Source organism: Watersipora subatra, chromosome 10 (genome assembly GCF_963576615.1).
Source record: "Watersipora subatra chromosome 10, tzWatSuba1.1, whole genome shotgun sequence".
Taxonomy (NCBI): Eukaryota; Metazoa; Bryozoa; class Gymnolaemata; order Cheilostomatida; family Watersiporidae; genus Watersipora; species Watersipora subatra.
The window spans coordinates 55806280-55830724 of record NC_088717.1 but is presented as its reverse complement, the minus strand read 5'-3'; the positions used below and the strand labels follow the sequence as shown (position 1 = coordinate 55830724).

General features: G+C 35.7%; 1 protein-coding gene across 1 annotated transcript in view; it reads left to right on the top strand.

Moving 5' to 3' along the window:
* Positions 1 to 24445, top strand: part of LOC137405918 (uncharacterized) — a 30225-nt gene extending 5780 nt beyond the window's left edge. The window contains exons 3-14 of the mRNA XM_068092384.1: positions 2476 to 2684; positions 5585 to 5752; positions 6912 to 7043; positions 10402 to 10567; positions 14093 to 14245; positions 14693 to 14831; positions 17261 to 17385; positions 17541 to 17692; positions 20563 to 20706; positions 21019 to 21111; positions 22634 to 22796; positions 23915 to 24445. Coding sequence (XP_067948485.1) covers positions 2476 to 2684; positions 5585 to 5752; positions 6912 to 7043; positions 10402 to 10567; positions 14093 to 14245; positions 14693 to 14831; positions 17261 to 17385; positions 17541 to 17692; positions 20563 to 20706; positions 21019 to 21111; positions 22634 to 22796; positions 23915 to 24153 — 1883 coding nt within the window. The 3' untranslated portion in view covers positions 24154 to 24445. The remainder of the gene's footprint in view (positions 1 to 2475; positions 2685 to 5584; positions 5753 to 6911; positions 7044 to 10401; positions 10568 to 14092; positions 14246 to 14692; positions 14832 to 17260; positions 17386 to 17540; positions 17693 to 20562; positions 20707 to 21018; positions 21112 to 22633; positions 22797 to 23914) is intronic.

Here is a 24445-nt window from a genome sequence, read left to right as displayed (position 1 = left end):
GTTCGCTTAGTTACGGCCAAGCTATAAACGTTAGAAGGTATTAGCGATAAAAATTTAATAAAGATAGACACAGCATGCAAAATACATATTGTAACAGTGATTATATGCGGATACATAAAGATAAAATGTCACAAATAGGCTCGTGGCTTGGCATCCTCTACAACAGACATCCGCTTTACGATGGCATCACGCAAGCAAAGAAAAGCGTAGAAACCTTCTGACAAACTTAAAGTACTCGAGGAAATTGAAGCAGGACAAAAGCTATCAGCATTATCAAAAAGAGAAAATCTTCCAAAAAGTACAGTGTCAACATGGATTAAACAAAAAGAAAGAATAAGATCGTTTTATGACCAAAATTCATCAAGGCTAAGAGATCGTTCAACGTCGCACGATGATTTGGATGGTGTATTATTGACTTGGTTTAGACAAGTGCGTAGTGAAGGCATACCTATCGATGGGCCAATTTTGTTAGAAAAGGCTAACAAGTTTTTACAGGATTTAGGAAAGGATACTACTGTTTCTCGCGGTTGGATCGACAGGTGGAAGAAAAGGCATTCTATTGGGAGTCAGATAGTTGTTGGAGAGTCAGCTGCAGTTAATGTTGGAGAAGTGGAAAAGTGGAAAGAAGAGGTGCTTACTCCATTACTTCAAACGTACACTTATGATGACATGTTCAATATGGACGAAACCGGGTTGTTTTACAAGCTCATGGTCGACAAAACGTTGCACTTTAAAGGGGAGAAGTGTAGTGGAGGGAAGTTGTCAAAAGAAAGACTGACTGTGGCACTTTGCGCTAATATGTCGAGCACCGAGAAGGAAGTTCCTATTGTAATAGGAAAGTTCAAAAATCCCAGCTGTTTTAAAAATGTTACTAACCTTCCATGTCAGTATTACCACAATAAAAAGGCTTGGATGGTGAGTGACATCTTTCAAACATGGGTAAGAGATTTTGATCGCCGGATGACCAGAAAAAACAGAAAAGTGCTTCTCATCATTGACAACTGTCCAGCACACCCAACTATGAATGGGCTTATGTCAATCAGGCTTCTATTTACACCACCCAATACCATCGTCAGCAAGTTTTGCAATTCACTGTTGATTACATTGACACTCATGGAAAGAAGCCAGATGCTTCTATCAATGTTTTGCAAGCAATACGCTGGGTGGACAGAGCATGGAGCCGTGTCACAAAAGAAACGATTGACAACTGTTTTCACCACGGGTTTGGTCATACCAACCTTGATCAAACAGATGCGACTTCAACTGCTGATGATAATGAAGAAGGTGACACTGTGAGAAATCTAAATCTTCTACTACACACCATAGATTCTACATCAAATGTGACAGCAAGTAAGTAATCTTGAAATAGCCAATGCTGTTACATTATTATGAACTCGACCCGATAAAGGGCTAAATTTATGACTGTCTAAGGTGCCTAACAAATGTTTTAAAAATAGTGTTACTTTAGCTTAAATTCAAGTTTGGTTTTGCAGATGAGCTTTTAGTGGTTGATGCAGACATTACTGTTGCTGAGCATTTGAGTGATGCAGAGATTGTGCAGTCCGTGACATATTTTGATACTCTCGATGAGTCCAATAGAGAGGATGAGACTGAGATTGTTGAACCTGATCCACCTACCTTGGCTGATGCAAACAAGGCTTTAGATGTCCTCAGACGTTTTATAGATAGGAGGGAGTGCAAGGACTATAATAACTGTTTAATATCTATTTCTACAATAAGTCACACTGTTGATCTTTGTCAAAAAAATACCTTGTCACAGACTACACTCGATAAGTTTTTTAAATGAAACAACTGATCAGATGTAAAGCATGCTTTTTTGCATTGGTCATAAATGTTTACTTATGTCCAGTTTTAAAAATTATCAGAAAGAATAGATATTTTTCTATTGGGCTGAGATTTGTTTGCAGTTTTAGGTGATGTGACTGACAAGACGTTTTAAGATTAAAATTGGCAAAATTGATCTCGAGTAAAACACTCAGAAGAAAAAATGTTTTCTGAGCGTTTTAACCGCGATTAGGTTTTGCCAATTTTAATCTGAAAAAGTTCTGGCAGTCACATCACCTAAAACAACACACAAATCTTAAGTGTATAAAAATATCTATACTTTCTGATAAATACTTTAAAACTCTACATCAGATGCCCTTTAACTTACAACAAACAACCTATACTTTAGTTTTATATATACATGTAGTTTGTATATGTATCTACTGATAAATACATTCACTTGTGACTGTGCTCTGATAACTCAAACACTTTTGCTCGGTCCCGTGAAGTTTGAGTTATTCATGTTTCACTGTATATATTACCAATACACATGTATATATATTACCTATACACATGTATATACTATATATATATATATATATATATATTATATATATATATATATATATATATTACCTATACACATGTATATATTACCTATACACATGTATATCTTATCTATACACACAGTATTTGAGGGCATCCAAGCAGCCGACACTGCTGACTCCAATTATAAAGACATGGTTCATGAAGGAGATGGCCAAGCAGTACATACATCTCAGTGTTTCATTCCTGATGTAGAGCTTTACCATTCCAGTGTCTCTAAATACCTCAGACGTGACACGCCGAGTTTAAGGTGTGACAGGACAAAGCATAAACCTGACCTCACCTTTGTAAAGGTATGCTTCTGCAACTTTAAACAGAGTTCCATAAACTGAAGTTATTCAGATAAACATCTAAACAACGCATGGTTTTAATTATTATCTCAATGATATTTTTGGCAGAGCGTACTACCTTTTTAATCATTTGTTATTGGATCGAGTTAAATATACTGTCAAAATTCCATTAAATGTACCTAGGTAATGTGAACATTCCATTAGATAACGTGAAAACTCCATTACCTAAATGATTTGAACATTCCACAACTTGGTAAATTCCATCACCTAGGTAATGTGAATATTCCATTACCTAGACAATGGGAAAATTCCATTACATAGATAATGTAAAAATTGCATTACCTAGATAATGTGAAAATTCCATTACCTAGATAATGTGAATAACTAAAGTGGGCTGTAATACTAGAAAGCCTGTCAAGGCTGCATGTCACCCGTATATCTGGCACATGCATATGACTATGTGTGTGTGTGCAAGCCCTCAAAAATTGAGCACGGTCTTTCTTTAGCTTACTGCAAGCAGAGGCTGTGCATTAAGAGCATTGTCGTTCAAACAGTGCCTCTGTGGTCTTGTCTAAACACAACTGAGTCCAGTGGCAAGGGAACCTTGATGACTGGAGACATGCCAGTAGCGTAACGCAATTAATGGCTGTATAGCTTTGTTCTTTAAGATAAAATTTGTATAACATAATATAATATTCTAATAACACCTCGTCTTTTTTAAAATTACATCTTAATAACATATTTATACAGTTCATTCAATTTAATTAATAAAAACTCTGTATTTAAACTAAAATTAAACTATTATCCAAATACAAAATATTTGAATAAATATTTATTTCCATGAATAAGAAGCTTCATGATTACTATGTAAAGAGTAGCTGATGATGATTCGCTTGATGAACAAAAGTATGAATATGTGGATAACAAGTCTCCTTTGCGTAGTGCTTGTAGTTGACTCAAAAACACCCGCGAGACATGCCTCATTTTAAGTTGTCAACGGAAGTAGCTAACTTTGAATGAGAAGGTTCGAATGGAAGAACAACTTCGAATGTTTAATTGGCTAATCTAGCGGCGCTAACAATACAGAAACATCAGGAGATGCTATGAAACATTTTAACACAAGCATGATTTCTTAATGAAGTAAAAAACTCTTTAGCATTGGCCGCAGTGTAAACAACCTAAGCTTGGGTGATCTGAACACACTAGCAACTTTTATTCAATACTAGTATGCTGGTAGTCTCATGCGCCATGGGAGATCCTCATGTGTAATGAGTGTGTGCACAATTATATGAAAGTGCAGCTGCTTGTGTAGCACAGTTGGCAGTAAACCAGGTAGATAATCTGAATATGCGAGTTTGAGTCCTGTATGATGCATTTTTTTTTCAACCTGTAAGAGTGAGTTCGAGTGGATGAACACTGCTTTTATTATTGGGAAGACCAGTACGCTGGCGGTTCTGTGCGCCGTAAGAGATCGGCGTGTGTAATATTTATGCGCACAATTATTTCACAGTTCAGCTAGGTGGTAGAGTGGTGCAGCTGGTAGTGCGCTTGTCTGTTAATTGGAGTTTCTAGGTTCAATCCCTGTTTGGTGTAATTCTTTTTCCCAATTCTTTTAGAGTCACTTTTGACAGATGGTCAAGCACGGCTCTTATTATAGCTTTGCATTGCACGGGTATTAAAAAACATCTTATAAGCATTACATTACCTACATTATCTTATCTACAACATTAACTCTACACTACGCCACCTACAACTGTTTATAAGCTGTTTATATTACCTGCGCATTGCCAGGTATTCAACTAGACAGCTGGTCTCATTGCTCACAGTCTCGTTAGCTTGTTACCTGTGACGCAACCAATGTGCTTTTACCAATGTACTTAATATTTTCACTATTATTGATTACTGAGCTTAGTTGAATACGTAGTCTAATGGATAAGCTCAACTCCTCTAAAACGGAAGGTCAAGGGATTGAATCCTCTTCAAAGTGGATTTTCCATTACTAAAACCTTATTGCTACAACTAGATGGAGGAATGATGATAGACACTCGCATTGATATATATATATATTATATATATAGTATTATATATGTATATATATATATTGTTTCCTCACCCCGGTTAACCCACATGGGTGGTAGTTTTTGCTCTAACTCGGGTCTCCTACCAGAGACCTGGAAGTTTGAGCACTCAACCGTTTTTGAACCAGTAGCCCATTTTTCACTGCCTTGTCCTGGTTCAGCTAAAGGCAGCGCGGCCCTTGTTTGACAGGGTGGCGTTCAAGCCGGCATGGATTTGGTTATTGCACTCATCATAGAGGTTGTAGACAATATACAGGCAAGGGTCTTGTCTAAGGACCTGCCAGAAGGGTGCAGTTGTTGGGGTTTGAACCTAGAACCTAATGATCACATATATATATTATATATACGTAAGTAAAAGCGTAAGATCCGAACAGAGTGCTCAATGATAAAATCAGAGCAAGTTAAAATCAATAAAACAGACTATAACTTTAGATAAAACACTTTATTACTATTAGTTTCATGCTTGGTAAGAGCAATCTTCAGATAAAATGTTAGCACCAGTTTTGGTTACTTATATACAGCTGGAACTATAGTTCTAGTTTCTAGTTGATGATATATATATATCTGAATATATTTGAATATATATCTAGATTAGCGTGTATAAGTTCTTTGTCTATTGCCCTAGTCTCTCAGATATTGGCCAATCAACTTTCAAGTGCTTGAAAAACTTTACACAGGTGTTTGTGTGCAGGAAGGAGAGCGAGTTTGAGCGTCAAAGCGTACCTATACTGATCTGAATGTATCATCTACTATATTGCCCACAAACTCTCTCCGTGTTTACTTTGCGCTTGTTCTTAACCTAAATAAAGGTATCATTTGTTGCAGGGAGACTTACTAGTTGTTAATGATACCAGCATAGCTAGTTACGGCAGTCTGGACTACTGTGAATTTGTGGAAATCATTCGACCTGAGCATAGTGACTCATCCTATGAACTGGGAAAAAAACGTTTCAAGTTTAAAGATAGGGCTGTTATCAAGAAGCCCTTTATAAAGGTACATCAGATATGCTCTCAAGCTATTAGCAAGGTCATACAGCCAATATGTATTATCCGTTAGGACTCCACCATCAGTATAAGTTTTCATTTGTTCAAAATAATACAGCTGAACAATTTTGAAAGATGGCTACCTGATTGTGTAGCTACCCAACTCTGAATCCATCATGGCTCTAAGACTTGCTGGGCCCTATAATGGTTTGCCTCAACACTGTAGAAAAATCTTCATTGTTCGGCCTTTAACAGTTTTGCAGCTGAAATTTTGGTAGAGGTAATGCTACCCGTTTAAATAAATAAAGTGCTAGACCATTCCAATACTCTGACCTGAAGGAATTTTAGAACTTGGGCTTCATGCTCTTGTGAAATCCCCAAGCAAGTTTATAAATTTTGATTCCTGAGTTTTAGATGAAAATGTGCATATATAATTTGCAGAATAAAAATACATGCTTAGTTATGCCAATGAAGCCAGGCTTTGCATCAGCTTTATGTGAGTAAAGTTTCAGTGTGTCATAAACTACAGAGGTAGTAACATACAAACTACAGAGGTAGTAACATACAAACTACAGAGGTAGTAACATACAAACTACAGAGGTAGTAACATACAAGCTGATGAAATTGAAAGCCATAAGTATGGCTTTCAATTTCATCAGTGATATGAATTTTCCTTGCTTCTGTGATTTGACCACACTATGTAGCTCGGGTAATCCCATACTGCTTGGGGATATTCTATAGAAGAACCTTTAGGCCCTAGATTTTAGAACTTACATTTTAAACTTTAAAAGGAATTTAAAAATAGAACCATGGAATGATAAACCGAGAATAGATTGTAGTATTTTTAACATGGCTAGCAATCACTAAGTGAATTCAAAATATATATAACTCAATTTCTTTGTGTTATACCTATATCAAACTGACAGCAAATATTAACTTTTAATAGTTCCTGTTTTAATAACATGAATAACACTACTTTTCTATTTTCCAGTCTTCTATAAATCAATTTCATGAATATACTGATTGTATCAACTTTAATCATAATTTTTTGTGGGTAGTAAGTAGCCTGAGAGGCAGTTGTTTACCATCAGTTTCATAGAGATAAACATAAAGAAAACACACTGACCATAACCAGATATACACACACCTGCGTGTACGTATGTCTGCAGGTCTACTGCTACTCCTCGAACAATTCTCTCATCTATCAGAACCTGCACGCTACTACTCCAACTAAAAACTATTTGAAGCATTTGAAAGAGAACCTTCTCATCCGACACAAAAGAATGGGCTATCTTGAGCGTGTAAGTATTTTTGGCTTGTCAGCTTTTTTTCAAGTGCTTTTAATTTATATAGATTTACATGTACCGTAAAACCTTTAATTGAACGTCTTAGCGCTCTATTTTTCAACTTTTCCTTTATATTTACAGTCAAAGAAAGGCAACGTTCAATTAGAGGTAGCGTTCAAATAGAGATGTCGTTCAATTAGAGGTTTTACGATATACCGATGTTTAACACAAAGCCAGGGCTGGTGATAATGTGATGAGTTGTTTTCCCACCTGATCTTGAGCCTGAGTAAACTTGGCTGTGTAGCTACGCTTTCTTTTTTCCGTGCTTCCCATTTAAAAAAGTTTATGAAATTTCTGTTTTTTTGTGTGTATAATATAATGTTTTCAGTAGAATCCTGCAAAGTTTTAAGCTGATTGAACTATTGGTTCTTGAGAAATCACCAAAACACCGAGAGCATTTCTAACTGACCAAAAAGTATAAAATGGCTGCTGACATAACATTAGTTTTTAAAGACACACTGATTGAAATTCTTAGTAATGAAGGATCAAAAACAGACAAAGCTAAAAACTTATTTTCCCTAGAAACAAGAGCTTTACACTAAAATGACTTGTTTTTATCTATAACAAATATACAGATTCAGGCAGACTTGGTGCAACCATTATTCTTTTGCAGTCGCATCTAAAACATTACATCTTTGAAAGAGTAGGAAAAAGAAACTATTGACTATATTTGATTTGTATTTTTTCATTGAGTTTTGCAAGCTTAAAACCGTAAAATGATATTCAGTTAAAAAGCAATTGTGCTTTCACAGTGCTGTCTTCAGTGCTGTCTTCAGTGCTTTCACAGTTGATTGAAAGTTGTTAATGCAGTCTAGGATCAGAGGTCTTGCTTGTGTATACAAGGTTAGGAGGTCTTGCTTGTGTATACAAGGTTAGGAGGTCTTGCTTGTGTGTACAAGGTTAGGAGGTCTTGCTTGTGTATACAAGGTTAGGAGGTCTTGCTTGTGTGTACAAGGTTAGGAGGTCTTGCTTGTGTATACAAGGTTAGGAGGTCTTGCTTGTGTATACAAGGTTAGGAGGTCTTGCTTGTGTATACAAGGTTAGGAGGTCTTGCTTGTGTATACAAGGTTAGGAGGTCTTGCTTGTGTATACAAGGTTAGGAGGTCTTGCTTGTGTATACAAGGTTAGGAGGTCTTGCTTGTGTATACAAGGTTAGGAGGTCTTGCTTGTGTATACAAGGTTAGGAGGTCTTGCTTGTGTATACAAGGTTAGGAGGTCTTGCTTGTGTATACAAGGTTAGGAGGTCTTGCTTGTGTATACAAGGTTAGGCTTCCAAATGTTACCAGATAATATTGCATATGTAGAATCTATTTTAATTACTACCAATAAGTGTGTCTTTCACTTTCAGCATATTTGTATGTATTAGTATGAAGGCATATTACAGATACATGTAAGTGTCAGTGTGTCTGCTACTGGTTAGCTTGCTGTAGGGGACCGTGGTTATATTTAATTACAGTATAGTTGTGTTGTTGGTAACATATTAGCCTTTCCTGATACTGTTGTTTTTGCGGAGTTGTCCCCCGGCAAATGCGGCAAGCAAAACAACAGCTTGTCACAAGACGCACTGCGCCTGATGCATCAGCTGCACTGAAGAGGAGTTGTTCTCTTCCGTCTATGCGGCTTGGCTGCGATGTTATGCCGGTCGCTCCATTGGTAATCATAACGGATTTCGCGCCAAAATTTATGTAAAAAAATTAGGATAAGAACGTTTAACCAAAGACCAGTCTTTGCGGTAATCTTTAGTAGAGCTTAAGAACTTAGGCAACAACAGCAACTAAACACGTCGTTATTTGTGCGCTCAGTCAGTTTTATTTGTATTTTTGTATCAGTCAGTTTTATTTGTTCTTATTGATTTTATTTTTAATTTATTTTATTTTTAAGTTCTACTAAAGTTTACCGCAGAGACTGGTCGCTGGTTAAACGTTTTAATCTTCTTTTTTTCTACATAAATTTTTGCGACTGACAGCGACCAACATAACATCGCAGTCAAGCCGCATAGACGGAAGAGAACAACTTCCTTTCAATGCAGCTGATGCATCAGGTGCAGTGTGTCTTGTGACAAGCTGTTGTTTTGCTCGTCGCGCTTGCCGGGGGACAACTCCGCAAAAACAACAGTTTGTCAAGACAGGCTAGTAACATACAAGCGGGCTCCATGTACTGGTGTACTGGTGTTTCGTAATACATAAATGATGTGCAGTAAAGAGTTGATCAAACACATACAGTACATCTAAAGACAAAAGAGAAGCATCAAGCTAAATGAGGCACGCCTGCTGGCATATTGAGTAGAAAGATCTGGAACACAATCACATTAGTTGAATTCCTCGACTGATAAATCAGGCCACCTCGCTGATTAATAGAGTCAGTGTTGTTGACCAGACCATTTATCGAAATTATCTTTTCCTTTTTTATCAAGCTTCATTCTAACATTTTACATGTAGTTTTTGTTTAAATGTAGGCATTTAGAATTGTATATTAGGCTGTAACATTTATGGGGTTAAAAAAGAACAACAAGAACTAAGAGTGCTTGTTATTGAGAATCGTACAAAATATTTAAAAAGATTCCTTTTTGAAAACTAGTAAAAATTGAAATTTTTCAGAGGTTGTGAATCAGAGTAAAAAATCTGAAACAAAATAGTTTTTGTAATTTGTTTTACGCCAGGTAGCAGAGCTGTTGCTGTAGTAAGTGTATCAACTAAAGCATTGGCTCCCAACTACCTTGCAGCCATGGACCCCTTAAGCTCCTTATCTAAAAGTCGCGGACCCCTTTATAAACATCATAATATATGGTGTTTATAACAATGTATTGTACATGTAAATTGAAATGTTTTATTTTTCATGGATCTTAGTATATCGCCGAAATTGAAGAGGGAGAGAGAGAATTACGTGTTTGCTGGTTACAGGTTTTGTTGTTTTGTACTACTAACCGAAAATCAGGTAATATCCAGCGATTGATGCACATAGGTGATAAAAGTCTGGACCCAAAAACCTAACAAGACAATGCGACCAGCCCGCCGAAATTGCATTAGCCCCAAAACCCAGGCTAGCACAATCCCAACAGAGCTCGACCATTAAACACCGCCCATATGATAGTCATCGCCTATCCTTTTAGGGTTTATATCATTGATCCAACCACTATAAGACAGAAATAGCTGTAAATAACTAGCTAGAAAAACCAATACTGGCACCAGCCTGCGGACCCCTTCAAAACCTCCTGTGGACCCCTAGGGGTCCATGGACCACCAGTTTGGAACCACTGAACTAAAGCTTCATCTGTAATTCGGTTATCTCCACCTGCTGAAATAACTTGTTGCAGTTGAATGTGCTGATGGTGGGGCTTGATTCAGTCTCTCGTCTAAACTTCTACAGACAGTTTCCAAAGACCCTCTCAGTGCTGAAAGAAAGGCTGAGCGCGTATGAGCTGTACGGATATAATAAAGTGAGAGATAACACGTTTATCAACCTTGTGCCGATGTTCCTCGGTAAGACATCCTACTCTTCGATAGCTCACCCAAGTTTGATAAGAGTCTCTGTAGACTTTGCCAAATCTTTTGCATAAAATATCAGTACGGTTTCTTCATTCCAATGCATATAACTTTTTGGTAAACTATGCTGTGGTTAAAGATGTGGTTGCGTCAAATTTGAGTTGACTTTAAAAGAAAGCATTTTTTTCTCTATCAGTTGATATGTTGTTTGTTGTGTTAGGCGATCTCATTGCCAAGATATTTGAAGATTAAAATCGAAAAAATCTGATCGCCGTAAAAACACTCAGGCCAAAAAAATATACCCAGACTTGCCGAAAATGATGTCACGCGTGATTTATCTGTCAATATATCTCGTATTCACATCGGGTATTTGCGATAAAAGTCTAATCCTACGCGGCTCTATTGGCATATATTTTATTTTGTATTTGCTCATGTTGGTTAGAATAAAATTTTAAACCTCACTACAGATACATTATTATGAATGTTTCAAAGGCCTCAAATAACCAAAATTGAAAATTTGTCTTACTCACTTTCTCCAAATGCTTCAAATCATTTGAGTACCGACTACCAATTCTAACGGTCTATGGTAATTCTGTCAAGCAAACTATGTAGAATAAGTTCTTTGTATCAGCACAGTTCCGTCGCTACCCATACTAACGATATACAGCCTCCCAAAAGTCCCGCCCACATTATGTCCGTCGCCTATCCTTCGGGCTGTATATCATTGCCCACACCGAAAACTAGTTTCTTACTACCGTAAGTAAAATAAGCAATCTGCGTCTTTGAAAAGAATATACATAGGGATAGACTTTTAAGGATGAGAAGTCTGCTGCAAACTGGATTTGAACTCACATTCTCCAGTTCTGCGGACATCCATATACTGTATCCAATTCACTACAATATTCTGCAAATCATGTTTTGCATTATTTTCAACAATATAATTTTATTATATAATTTTTACAAGCAAAAACATTTTCATCTCGGCATAAAGCTTTGATTAAAAATATTCATCAAGTCGTGGCCACTCACATAGTTTTAGCTGATACAATAAGACAAATTCATCTACTGCAACAAACTCAAACAAAACATCATGGTTTATGCAGCACACATTCAAGTCTCTCTTTTCCCTTTATGGCAGTTTCCCCACTGACAAAGCTGCTTCGGCTGGTGGGACCACATAAATATCCTGTAATCAATAAAACAAATGCAATAAATATATATCATTCATAGATATGTCATTCTAAAGCGTATCTACTGAAAGCTTTCAAATTGGGAGTTTGATAGATTGCGAGTGTAATTTTAAAAACAAATAAATGTTTAACAAAGGCAGAAGTACGCCAAGCCAACGATTCAAAGCTTTGGTTCTGGAAGTTAAAGATTTGCATTGATCAATCGATTTTCTTCACTTTCTACAAGTGAAAAGTGAACATCTAATATTAAATCATAAATCTAATTTACTAGATAAAACTGCCCAGAAAATTTGAAGCAAATGTAGCTAGGTGAACCGATAAAAAAATATAAAACGATGATTAGTGATAGCAAAAATTTATAACTTTATTAATTAGTACATGTATTAATGAGTACTAAATTATCACCTTTAGTATATTCATCAATCTAAGCCATTGTATAGTTAGATGCTAAAGATTAAAAGGAAGCCGTCAAGAACTCACTGTACATACGTATCTCGCACGCGCAGGAAATTACATTTTAGCCCCAAACAGAGAAATATAATCTGAATGTAAACTCAACAGGAAACTCTATAGGAGACTCAAAGTAAAAGATAAATTTACCTCCATTCTCCGATCTTCCTCCGTAGAACTTTAACTACCTGATGCCAAGAAAACTCGGAGTCACCTTCGCAGTAACTTTACAGCAATTTTTAAAATTATGTTGTTCGCCAATATAGCGTGTCGATCGAGTCATTCATTAAAGTAACGATGTTAATTAATTTAGTAAATATCCGATGTCCATGCGATTTAATAATAGAGTAAAATCCCTAAATTTGAGATCACAGACAACGCGTTTTACAAGTGATAACATTTATTACGGCCTATATAAGAATTTCGCGCTGATGATTGGCTAAGGAAGCGACCTCATATTTATCGCTCGTACTTTCTTTTCAGATGTATTGCTTGTGATGTCACGAAAGAAGCACCCGCTGGAACGTGAGCTTTTTAAAAGAGGGCCTCATTCAAACGCATATATCTCTGGACAGGGTTGGTCTACAAAGACAAAAATGGCATCAGATTGTAGCTGATGTTTTAGCCTTTTGTGGGTCTTAATTTCATTAAATCGAATTTTTTTGACACAACCACATCTTTAAGAAGGTTTTGGGACTATAGACCCGAAGGCTTATGGAGAAGCAAGAAGCTTTCAGCTTCATCTGGCCTGTATTAAGCTAGAAAATATATCTATATATATTTTTCAAAGTTTGTTGTCGTTGTCCATGTCCAGCTATAGCTATTAAAATCTTGGATTACTGAATCCGCAAAGCAGAAGATTTAATCTTGGACCTTCCCATTTGCCAGTCTGACTGAGGCCTTACCAATTCAGCCACACGAGCTCAATAGATTTGCTAGGCGATATATGTCACTATATGGGAGCAAATACTCTACAGCTTTCGAACATGACTGCAAAGTGATGACTTAACATAGCTCTTATTAGCAAGCTTACTCAAACTATCCATGGGTAATGTGCCCGACTAATAGCAAGTGGCAGGCAACTCTCATTACTTCTCATTGTTTATAAGCTAATTTTTAATATCCGGGCAACGCCGAGTAGCACAACTAGTCCATAATATGATATTATATAACCTTAAATAATATACTGTAATGGGGTGCAATATAACCCAACACAAAGTAACCATCGGCGACATAGCACAAAGTAATGCTACACGATGCTACATAGCATAATACACAGCATAATACACAGCAATAGAATAGAATACGATGCAATGTAGCACAATGTAATGTATTTTAATACAATGCGTTATAACCTAATGTAGAGCTATTCAATGTGATACTTTGAAATATAATGCTATACCATCCAATATAATATTACATGCTATATTACTATGAATTAACATCTGATCTACTACATTCTTTTATATTATACTATATGTGATATATATATATATTGCTATATACTATATTACTATGACTATATATTATACTATATGTGATATATAAATTATATATTATCATATGTTATATACTATATTACTATATACTATGACTATATATACTATTATGCGAAATTATATTTTAGTATATTATAAAGCATTAAAATGTGACAGAACAATATTTAATATAGTATACTATAAACTACTTTGGATAAATTAACTATACATGTATATTATTATATTATTAAAGTCTAGTATTAATTATTTATTAATTATTATAAATAAATTAACTAATTACTATTAATAAATTACTATTAACATATAATATACTATAAATTACTGCAACATAGTATATCAAAATATATCAGAATATAATATACTGCTGTCTATGTACTAAATAGGTAAATACGTGGAAGAGACTGACTGGAATGAAACGAGTAACACTGGCTTTGACAAGCATGAATACGCATGGAAAACTTATGGGAAGGCAGGCTACCACACCCTCTTCGCAGAAGATGCTCCTAAAATTGCCATATGGAACTATGAGAAGAAAGGTATGCACTCAATTTGTTGCCAGCTCAACCTTTTAACTCATAGCTCACACCAAATAGCCTGATGACCAAGAGGTAATGTAATTTGACATAGCCTTTTGTGCAGTATGTCTTAATCTCAGTAAAAGTAGAAAAATGCAATCAATAGGACATTACACACAAATAGTAGCAGATTTTATAGAAAATGATGGAGCGAATGACAGCAAAGACATACTAAGAATATTCACTTGTTACGAGTGAATATTTTGTTTATTTGTGTGTTTCTGGGTTCTTTTCTACTGGCAAAAATTAATCAGTGGGCCTGTAAGGGGTTCTTTACTACTAGCAATAATTCATCTTTGTGTGAAAGTGTTGCAATAAAATTTATAATAACCATAGCAATGAATAATTTAAAAAAATTTGTTAGTTTGGTTGAATTGTAAACAGTATAATTGTTTACTCATCTTACAGGCTTCTCTCAGCCTCCTGCAGATTACTACCTGCGGCCATTCTCTCTAGCTATGGCTGCCACAAAGAAGATGTGGCACAATGACTTCCACTGCTTTGGGGACAGGCTTGAGACTGACATCACCCTCGATTATGTCAGCAAGTGAGTTCTATTTCTTTGGCATCTTTTCAGATTTTGAAGTAGTTTTTCATGAGAGTCGATTAAATTGAAGCTTGGATTCATAGTTGTAAAGATGCATGACTAACATGCCATTGGCAGTCTGAAGAGAAAGGGAGATAATATGTTAACTACGCTTACAGATTATCCATGATATTCAACCACCCACCACATAGCTACATCTCACAAACCAAAATCACTGAGCACACTAGACATAGAGCACACTAGACATAGAGCACACTAGACATAGAGCACACTAGACATAAACATCTTGTCCATCCTAAGTATATTTAGAACATCCTTATTTTTTAAAAATTTATTTTTTAAATACTATTTAATTTCCATGTTACTAGTATTCTTTTATTTGTTTTTTTAATAATGGTTTTTTACACAGCAGCAGTTTTTAAAAATACATGTGGTTAAAATTAAATCAAATAGATCAAACAGTAAAAACTAGCCAGTACTCTCTGAAGCAGAGCTATTCGAATTCTGTATCTTAAAACGTCTAATTGATTGATAAAACAACACTTAAGAAAATTCACATAGCCTGGAACCACATATTGTAGCAGGTAGTCAATATACAACCGCTAAATCTTTTGATTCCTTGAGCTAATGGGTTTTGGTAATTTGACCTTATAGAGAAAAGGTATGGTTTTTTGTACTGACATAATATTGCAAGTTGTTGAGTCCTAATCTGGTCGGCAAACTTTAATTATCTACAATTTCCTTCATTATTCTATGGAAGATGTTCTGAACAGAATTGTAGAGTTATAATCAGCACAAGCAATTTGCAAATAAAGAAAATTTACATTTAGAGACTCTCAGGGACAATCGTTCTTAGTAGCTTTTGAAACAGTATTCACATTTATTGGTTTACGAGCAGAGATGCGCTGAGATAAGCAGGGATGAGCAGGGATAAGCTAGGTAGAACAAGGTTCAGGTGTTTATAAATCAATATTACCATAATGTAAAGTTTGTATAGAGGAGCTAGTTATAGACACACTGATTGGCTGCAATATAATATGTTATATTGCTATTCTCTTATCCAAAGAGTTGAAGATGTGGCTAACGATCCTTCATGAAGGTTCTTGGTCTTTACCGTGGCTAAAATCTTGTAACAAATATTTGGTTAGGTAATTATAGCTGGCTCGACTATCATTGAAAAGAACAGCACAAATTTTTTTTAACCAACCATGTAATCAACTGTTAGGCTTTTAAAAGCTATTTCATACACGTAACATCAATGAGATATATACCTGAGAACAAATTTCTCTGTTTTAGAGTTATACTACCATGAGATGCAATTTCTTTAGGATTCATAAGTGTATGTACCAAAGAGATATATAACTGAGAGTAAATTTGGTTGTTTTAGAACTACGCTACCATGAAATACAGTTGCTTTGGGATTCATAAAGATGTAATTTTTGTGGTTCAAAATTATCACAACATTACTCTAAAAGAAGTCTGCAGTAACAATTGATTTTGAAATTTTTTTGTAACGAAAATATGGTTCACTACGAGTCTGTATGTGATTTGTATCATACACGCCAACATCTGGATTATAACCTGTTCTGTCATCTTTATTGACACTAAAAATAAAAAGGCCTATTTAAAAAAACTTGGAAAACATGTAAGGTGAACTCACTGGTAGCAGTTTGCCACACTAAGTCACTATGCTATGTGAATAACAGAAAGTCAGCAATAACAGGTTTATACTAGAGTCCGCATTATATGGATTAAAATATTACTAAATATATGTATAAACATCGGTAGCAGCTATTAGTAGCAGCAAAGAATTAGATATTTAGCCTTTAAATTGAATATTATGATGACTTCTTTTGCTAAAAAGACCAGTTATTTTAAACTGAGAAGGTCGCCATAGTCCTTAGCAACCGCAACAAAAATTCCCATTTGAAGTACACTGATAAAATTCTTGACATTTATACTCTGGAAATATTCTTGTGGCGTATGACTATAAAAATAAGCAAAACTTTATACTTAGCACTTATATACTTAGTACTTATATACTTAGTACTTATATTACTAACATAACATACTGTATGGTTAATGATTTCACCCTAAAATACTTTTCGTTCGGAGTGACTCATACACTACGTCAAACGTGCTAGTCATTCTTAGTAATGCCCCGGAGTTCCTCTCCAGAGGTTCTGATGGACATGACCTATGACCTTTCTCATCGTAAATTGAGTTTATCACAACACGCAAATGCTTATAAGAATTTGAATATTTTGTTAACAATTGTATATCTATTTATGATATGTTACAGTGTTATGATATGTACGAAATTGCAGAATTGGACAAAAAAGGCTTTTTGAATGAATGCTGGCTGTGCACATTCATGTCCAACTACTCTGATACATGTTAGCCGTAGTGTCTATCCTGTTTATTGTTAGGTTTATTGAGACCAGACAGAATGCTCCTTACTTTGCGTTCACCTTTCTTACACGTCCCACATATGAGAATCTCAACCAAAATACAGACGCGTCACATTCAGCTTTCCTAAACTCTCTCATCGACCGTAAGTTGGCATAACAACAATTTTAAACAAACGCGATATGTGTTAGTATAATTTTTCTGCAGTATTTTTTATGTTGTTGAAGATAGTTGAACTTAGGCAATGATTTTACAACCTGGGCCACATGTAAGTCAATGGACCATAATATTCCATTACAGATGGATTGCTAGAAAACACAATGGTTATCTACTTTAGTGACCACGGTGCAAGGCACAGTGATATTTTATCGACGTACATCGGAAAGCTAGAGGAACGACTCCCAGCAATGTTTATTTCTCTACCATCTTGGTTCATTCGAAAATATCCTCAGGTGATGCCTGCAAATATGGCTGATACTATAGCTTCAAAGCTTCCTTTTTAGCTAAGAAGAGCAAGGACATGTTCATACAGCACAAGGGCACGTTTATACATCACAAGGGCATGTTCATACAGAGCAAGGGCATGTTCATACAGCACAAGGGCATGTTCATACAGCATAAAGGCATGTTCATACATCACAAGGTCATGTTCATACAACACAAGGGCATGTTCATACAGCACAAAGGCATGTTCATACAGCACAAGGGCATGTTCACAAACATACAAAGCACAAGTACATTCTTACATATAAATACCCAAATACATGTGCATATAAGGAGCGAAGGCACGCGAATAAAAGCATATCCACACAGATAAAAGTCTATGTGTACAAACATAAATGTACATTCTTGCGCAAACATTCTCAAAAGCAAACGCTCACAACAACGCGTGTGCAGAAATAAAAGTTTGTCGGCGTGCGCACAGCTATGTTGCGGACCATTGATTTTTAGCCAGCTGTATATATACTCACTTAAGAGCCACCTTCATACTCTACAAATAAATTTATCAAACTAAATGGTTAACTTAAACGCACATAAAACTTAATATCACGCGAGCCAAATAACATTTAACTACTCAAATCACGCAATAGTACCAATATCATCATTGAATCAAACATACAGCACAGCCATCTGCACTACATGAAGTTTGTTGTAGCTACTTACAACACAATTGTCACTGCACCTTAAATATAATCTTTATTGATAAATCCCTCTTGAGTACATGGTAGTGTCTGTGATGTGTGTGCACATGGGCATGCATGTGTATGCGTATGTGTATGCGTGTGTGTACATGTGTGTGTACGCGTGTGTTTTTGCATGTGATATGATGTCTGTGCACACATGTGTGTGAACACGTGTGTGCGCATGCATGTGTGTGCCTGTGTGTTTGTGTGCGTGCATAAACACTGTGCGTTTTTACATTTTGGCCGAGCTTGTTAAAATTTCACCAGCATATGCCCATCTGCCAAATTAAAAATCTTTTGGGTTTTTAAGCTCCATATGGTTCTTGAGAAGCAGCTTCTTAAACACCCACCTTCAAGGCCATCTGTAGGCTATCTACTTGTAAATGAGAGAAATCTCGTGCATCGCCAGGCTCACTGCGAGGTTAACATTATGACTTATAGTTAATTAAGTTCATAGTCTTTACTTTGGATGCACCCATTTTGCTTTTTTATTCACCTGATCGTGGCTGTGATTAGCCGTTCATATTTGTGCTAGCTCTGGTCATGTGTAGAAGTTGAATACTTCTGAAACGTACTTTTATAATTAATTTTTATTAGCACCCCCGAAAGTGATACTGTGTTGCCATTAGCCGCAACAAAACACCTCGGTATTTGGGAGTTAACTTCTCTTAACAAAATTCCTTATTTTTGGGTAGTTTTTTAACTGCTGGCAATGCATGACCTGAGTTTACACAATAGGAGTCCTTCATTACTCTCTCATAGCTTTCATTGTAGAGAGACATTTGGAAAGTTATTAAAGAGTCACTTGATTCAGTGCTTCTATCATTCATACATAATGAATATATACAATGAACAACTACAGCATATACAGTGTACATACAACACAAATACAGCATATCATACACAGTGTACATACAACACAACTACAGCATATACAGTGTACATACAACACAACTACAGCATATACAGTGTACATACAACACAAATACAGCATATACAGTGTACATACAACACATATACAGTGTACATACAACACAAATACAGCATATCATACACAGTGTACATACAACGCAACTACAGCATATACAGTGTACATACAACACAAATACAACATATACAGTGTACATACAACGCAAATACAGCATATCATACACAGTGTACATACAACACAACTACAGCATATACAGTGTACATACAACACAAATACAACACAAATACAGCATATACAGTGTACATACAACACATATAAAGTGTACATACAACACAAATACAGCATATCATACACAGTGTACATGCAACGCAACTACAGCATATACAGTGTACATACAACACAAATACAACATATACAGTGTACATACAACACAAATACGGCATATACAGTGTGCATACAATGCAACTACAGCATATACAGTGTACATACAACACAAATACATCATATACAGTGTACATACAACACAAATACAGTGTACATACAACACATACAGTGTACATACAACACAAATACAGCATATCATACACAGTGTACATGCAACGCAACTACAGCATATACAGTGTACATACAACACAAATACAACATATACAGTGTACATACAACACAAATACGGCATATACAGTGTGCATACAACACAAATACAGCATATACAGTATACATACAACACCAATACAACATATACATATCACATAAATAAAATATATTGAACTCATTAATAGCAAGTATGCAGCACATATACAGTTCATATAGAGTTCATGTTTATTGTACACATACAGTATGCAGGCATCTCTTACACAGCGTATATACACCATTTGTACAACGCCTAGCTAATGCACATACTAAATATACAACTTGTACTATACCTAGCTAATGATTATACCATATGTACATGACTTGTACTATGCCTAGCTGATACATACACCATACATATACAGCTACACTTTTTCCCTTCTATTTATAAGTTTGCATAATCAAATGCAGCCATCTTCCTCAATCAGCTCCCTTAGGGGAGACAACTCTCTTAAGGGAGAGCTGCTAAATATTAAATTTCATCAGCGATTCCATAAATGAGGAAAATAAAACTAAAATATTTGCTTTCAATTAAAAAATCTTGACAATGGTCACCAATATTTGTGATTCTTTACAGACAGCACAGAATTTACAGGTTAACCAAAGACGGCTCACAACTCCATTTGATATCCACGAGCTTCTGAGGGACGTCCTTAGGTTCAAGGGTCAGCCAAAAATCCACAGTAAAGCTGAGTCTAGAGCCTACAGTCTGTTTGATAGAGTAAGTTAATGGCCTCGTATTATCTTCAGCGCTCCTCCTGGGAGTTTCATAACTGTCTATAGGAAACAGTACACCTGTGAGACAACACAACCACTACATGTACTAGCAATATAGCTCTACTTGTCTGACTTTGTCATACGAATGTTCATGGTTACTTACATTTAACAATATTTGGTTATACAAACAAGTTTAAAGTCACAGGAGTGAAAAGTTGAAGAACTGTGCTTCAAATCTTTGAGTAGATAGTAATGTATTGATCTTTGTATTTATCTATGGTAATAAATATAACTAAAAACCTCAGGCTATATTCAGGTACCAGAGAACAGAAGCTGCAAGACAGCAACCATTGATGACCATTGGTGTACTTGTCTTGAGCAGAAGTCGGTGTCAGTCAACAGCGCTCCTGTAAGTATATCTTCTCCTTCAGCTGATGACCTTCAAGCTATATATGATAATGCTTTCGTTTGCTAGCAGGAATTTGATTTGTCTCGGTAACTGCCTCGATGAACACCTTTCCTTACAGCAATATTAGTATTCTGGTTTATCAGACCTTGACTATTAGTTGCTTAGTTTTGTCAAGTATATTTCATTGGAAATAATGTAGTATAATACCCTACATCTTTACTACTTAGACATTGTTAGTAAACAAGTTGCCATTACCTTTAGCGATAACTTTTCTCTGCTTTATTTCTTTACTAAATTAAAATAGATAGGGGAAGGCAATTGCATTTCATTCTAAACACACCTATAAACCATTCACCAATCATCTGTTTTATATTAAAATTCAAAGTTTGTTTTTAGTTTGGAATTCTAATCAAAGTTTTATTTTGTATTGAACAGATCAAGTAGCTACCTTAAACCATAACTATCACGAACAACTTTTATCGTATTTACTAGATAAATCAGACACGCTGATTCCGATTTTGTACTCAAAATAAAGATTAGTCCACTAACCTTCAAAGTCATTTAGGCTTTTTTAAAGTTTTTCAATAACCGTTTTGAAAGCAACACCATCGGCATTACAAGCTCCGCCCATAAATATATGACGAAACCTAGCTTTTTCAGGAACGGAAGTTAGGAATGTTTAGTCCGATTTAGAATAATAGAGATGGGTGTCTTAAAACCCATTATTATCTAAATCCAGCCTGTAAAATAATTTCAGTTTTTTATGAAAGGTATATAAACTATTTAAAATTGCTCGTAGCTTGTTATACGACATTTAAATGGGCTGGACGCCGAGAAAAATAAGCTCAAAAAGCGCGGTTTTATCACAAGCCAGCGTTGTTATCGCGCTTTTTTAAATATGCAATGCTAAATAGCTTATCTACCTTTTAGAAAAGACTGATATTATTTTTAAGGCTGAATTTAGATGTTAATGGATTTTAAAACACCCATATCTATTATTCTAAATCGGTATGAACATCCCTACGTACCTTCTGTTCATAAAAAGCTAGGTTACGTCACGTATTTCTGGGCGGAGCTTGTTATGGCGATCGTGTTGTTTTCGAGACCGATATTTAAACGCTGTAAAAAAGCCTTCATTACTCCGAAAGTTAGTGGACTAATCTTTATTTTGAGTACAAAAACGGAATCAGCGTGTCTGATTTACCTAGTATATACAATAAAAGTTGTTCGTGACAGTTATGGTTTAATTTGAAATGAGGCAGCAATTGAGACTTCTATGATTTAATAATGGATAATAATTTAAAAACCTTCCATTGACTTCAATAATCTACATCGTTAAATTCCATGATTCGTTTGACCAATCACATGTACATGTAGTTCTAATTTGCTTATCATGATTTTCATTCTCTCTCTTTTTCCAAAGATGATCGATTTGGTCTAACTTGTATCATGTGTTTTTTGTGAATATCTGGCCTATGAGACCAACTTGAAGAGGCTGGAAAACATCTTTCTCAATGTTTAGGTGAAGAAAGCAGCTGAACTGATAATTACCAGTATAAACAATATGACTAGAGCGCACAGAGACAAGTGTGTAGAGCTCAAGTTAGAGAAAATAACAGAGGCTCTACAGTCATCCCCTCAAGATAAACTCCTCACCTTTAAGATGAGTGTAAATGATGTCATTGGTGAGTTAACTTGAGTTGGTCTTTTTAGAGTGTTCATATTTAAGTTTATAATATTATCAGCTTGTTATTCCATCTAGGTTGTTTCACTACTCTCTTCATTTCTTTGTCTCTGACGATGCTCACTTCAAGTATTTCTAGATATTTGTCTCTGATGGTATCCACTTCAAGTATACCTAAATATTTGTCTCTGATGGTGTCTGTTTCAAATATGCCTAGATAGTTTCATGAATTATCTTTATCAAATGAGTTGATTTCATTTACTATATGGTAGGGTTGGGCTATTATCTTTTTGGTCCAATTTGTCTCTGGTCAAGATAGTTATGACTCATTTTTTATATCCAAACTTTGTACTTAAATCATCACTAAACATACATACAGGTGGCCTAGGGCAGTGTGGTCTAGGGTGTCATGGTGGCCTAGTGGTAGACTCTTTGACTATCAACCATGGGGTTGGTGGTTCGAGCCCTGCTTAATACCGATCTGACAAAAAGCTCTCAGCAAGCTTTCCCCTAAATTGCTGGGTTTTTCAGATCTAGACCATAACTTTGAGGCTCCATGTACCACACTGACAACATAACCACGTTAAAGATCCACCTCTGTCATTCGCATATTGGGCAAGTGAAATGACTACCTGGCTCTGTCAGACTGGACTTGTTGCAAAATGCATCTCTTCGGGTTAAACTAACAGTTCCAGAAGAAGCCCTTGATAAGTGTTAGAACCACTCAAGGTAGCTTATAATAAACTAGTTTTAGTGGTGTGTTTCTCTACTAGAACATGAGAACACTACCAAGCATTGTCACTAAATGACAGAAGCAGGCCATTACTAAACACACATACTGAATTACTCGGTGATGCTTAATCTTTTGACTTTTTAAACAATTATAGATGAGTCAGCTTGTTAAACAATTATAGATGAGTCAGCTTAGTCTTGTTCTTCAGTTGTTTATCAGCTCATTAAATAAAACTCATCCAACAGAAATGACAAGAGTTTTTATAGCAAGTAAGTTTTAGCCAATGATGAACTAAGTATGATACACTGTAGAAAATGGACCATTTGCACAGGTGGAGCCTGAACAGGAAATGCTGGCTTATTTGAGATTTTACTATTTTCTGACAGGGCGGAAAGTATACTATGGAGATGAAGCCCTTGGAAGAGTGATCATTTACCATGTCATTATAAAAGTGTCTCCAAGTGGTGCCGTCTATCATGGTACAGTGAGGTATGAAGCTGCCTCTAATAGCTACCATTTATCAGGTGACATCAGCAACAGCAGTACATATGGTGACTCTTCTTGGTGTATATCTTTACATAGCCTCAAGAAGTTCTGCTACTGCGATGTGCAGCGCAGTAGGTAGTGCCGCCTCGTCTCCTTGCACCAGTACGTAGTGTTCCCAGGTCCTCACACTAACATTGACCTTAGTAATTTATTGCTCCATATATCTTATCAAAACGATTCTATTTCTAGTGCTGACATGATACTAACTATTCTTGTTGCCATTCTTATAAAATATTGAATAGCCATGTCTTTGTAAATTTGTATAGTTTAAGAAATTAGTATTTTGTAAAATTTATTATTGCATTTGGTTTGAGTGTTTAATTAAAGCTGAGAGCATTTTGTTATCTGGTATCTACTTTTATAAAACATTT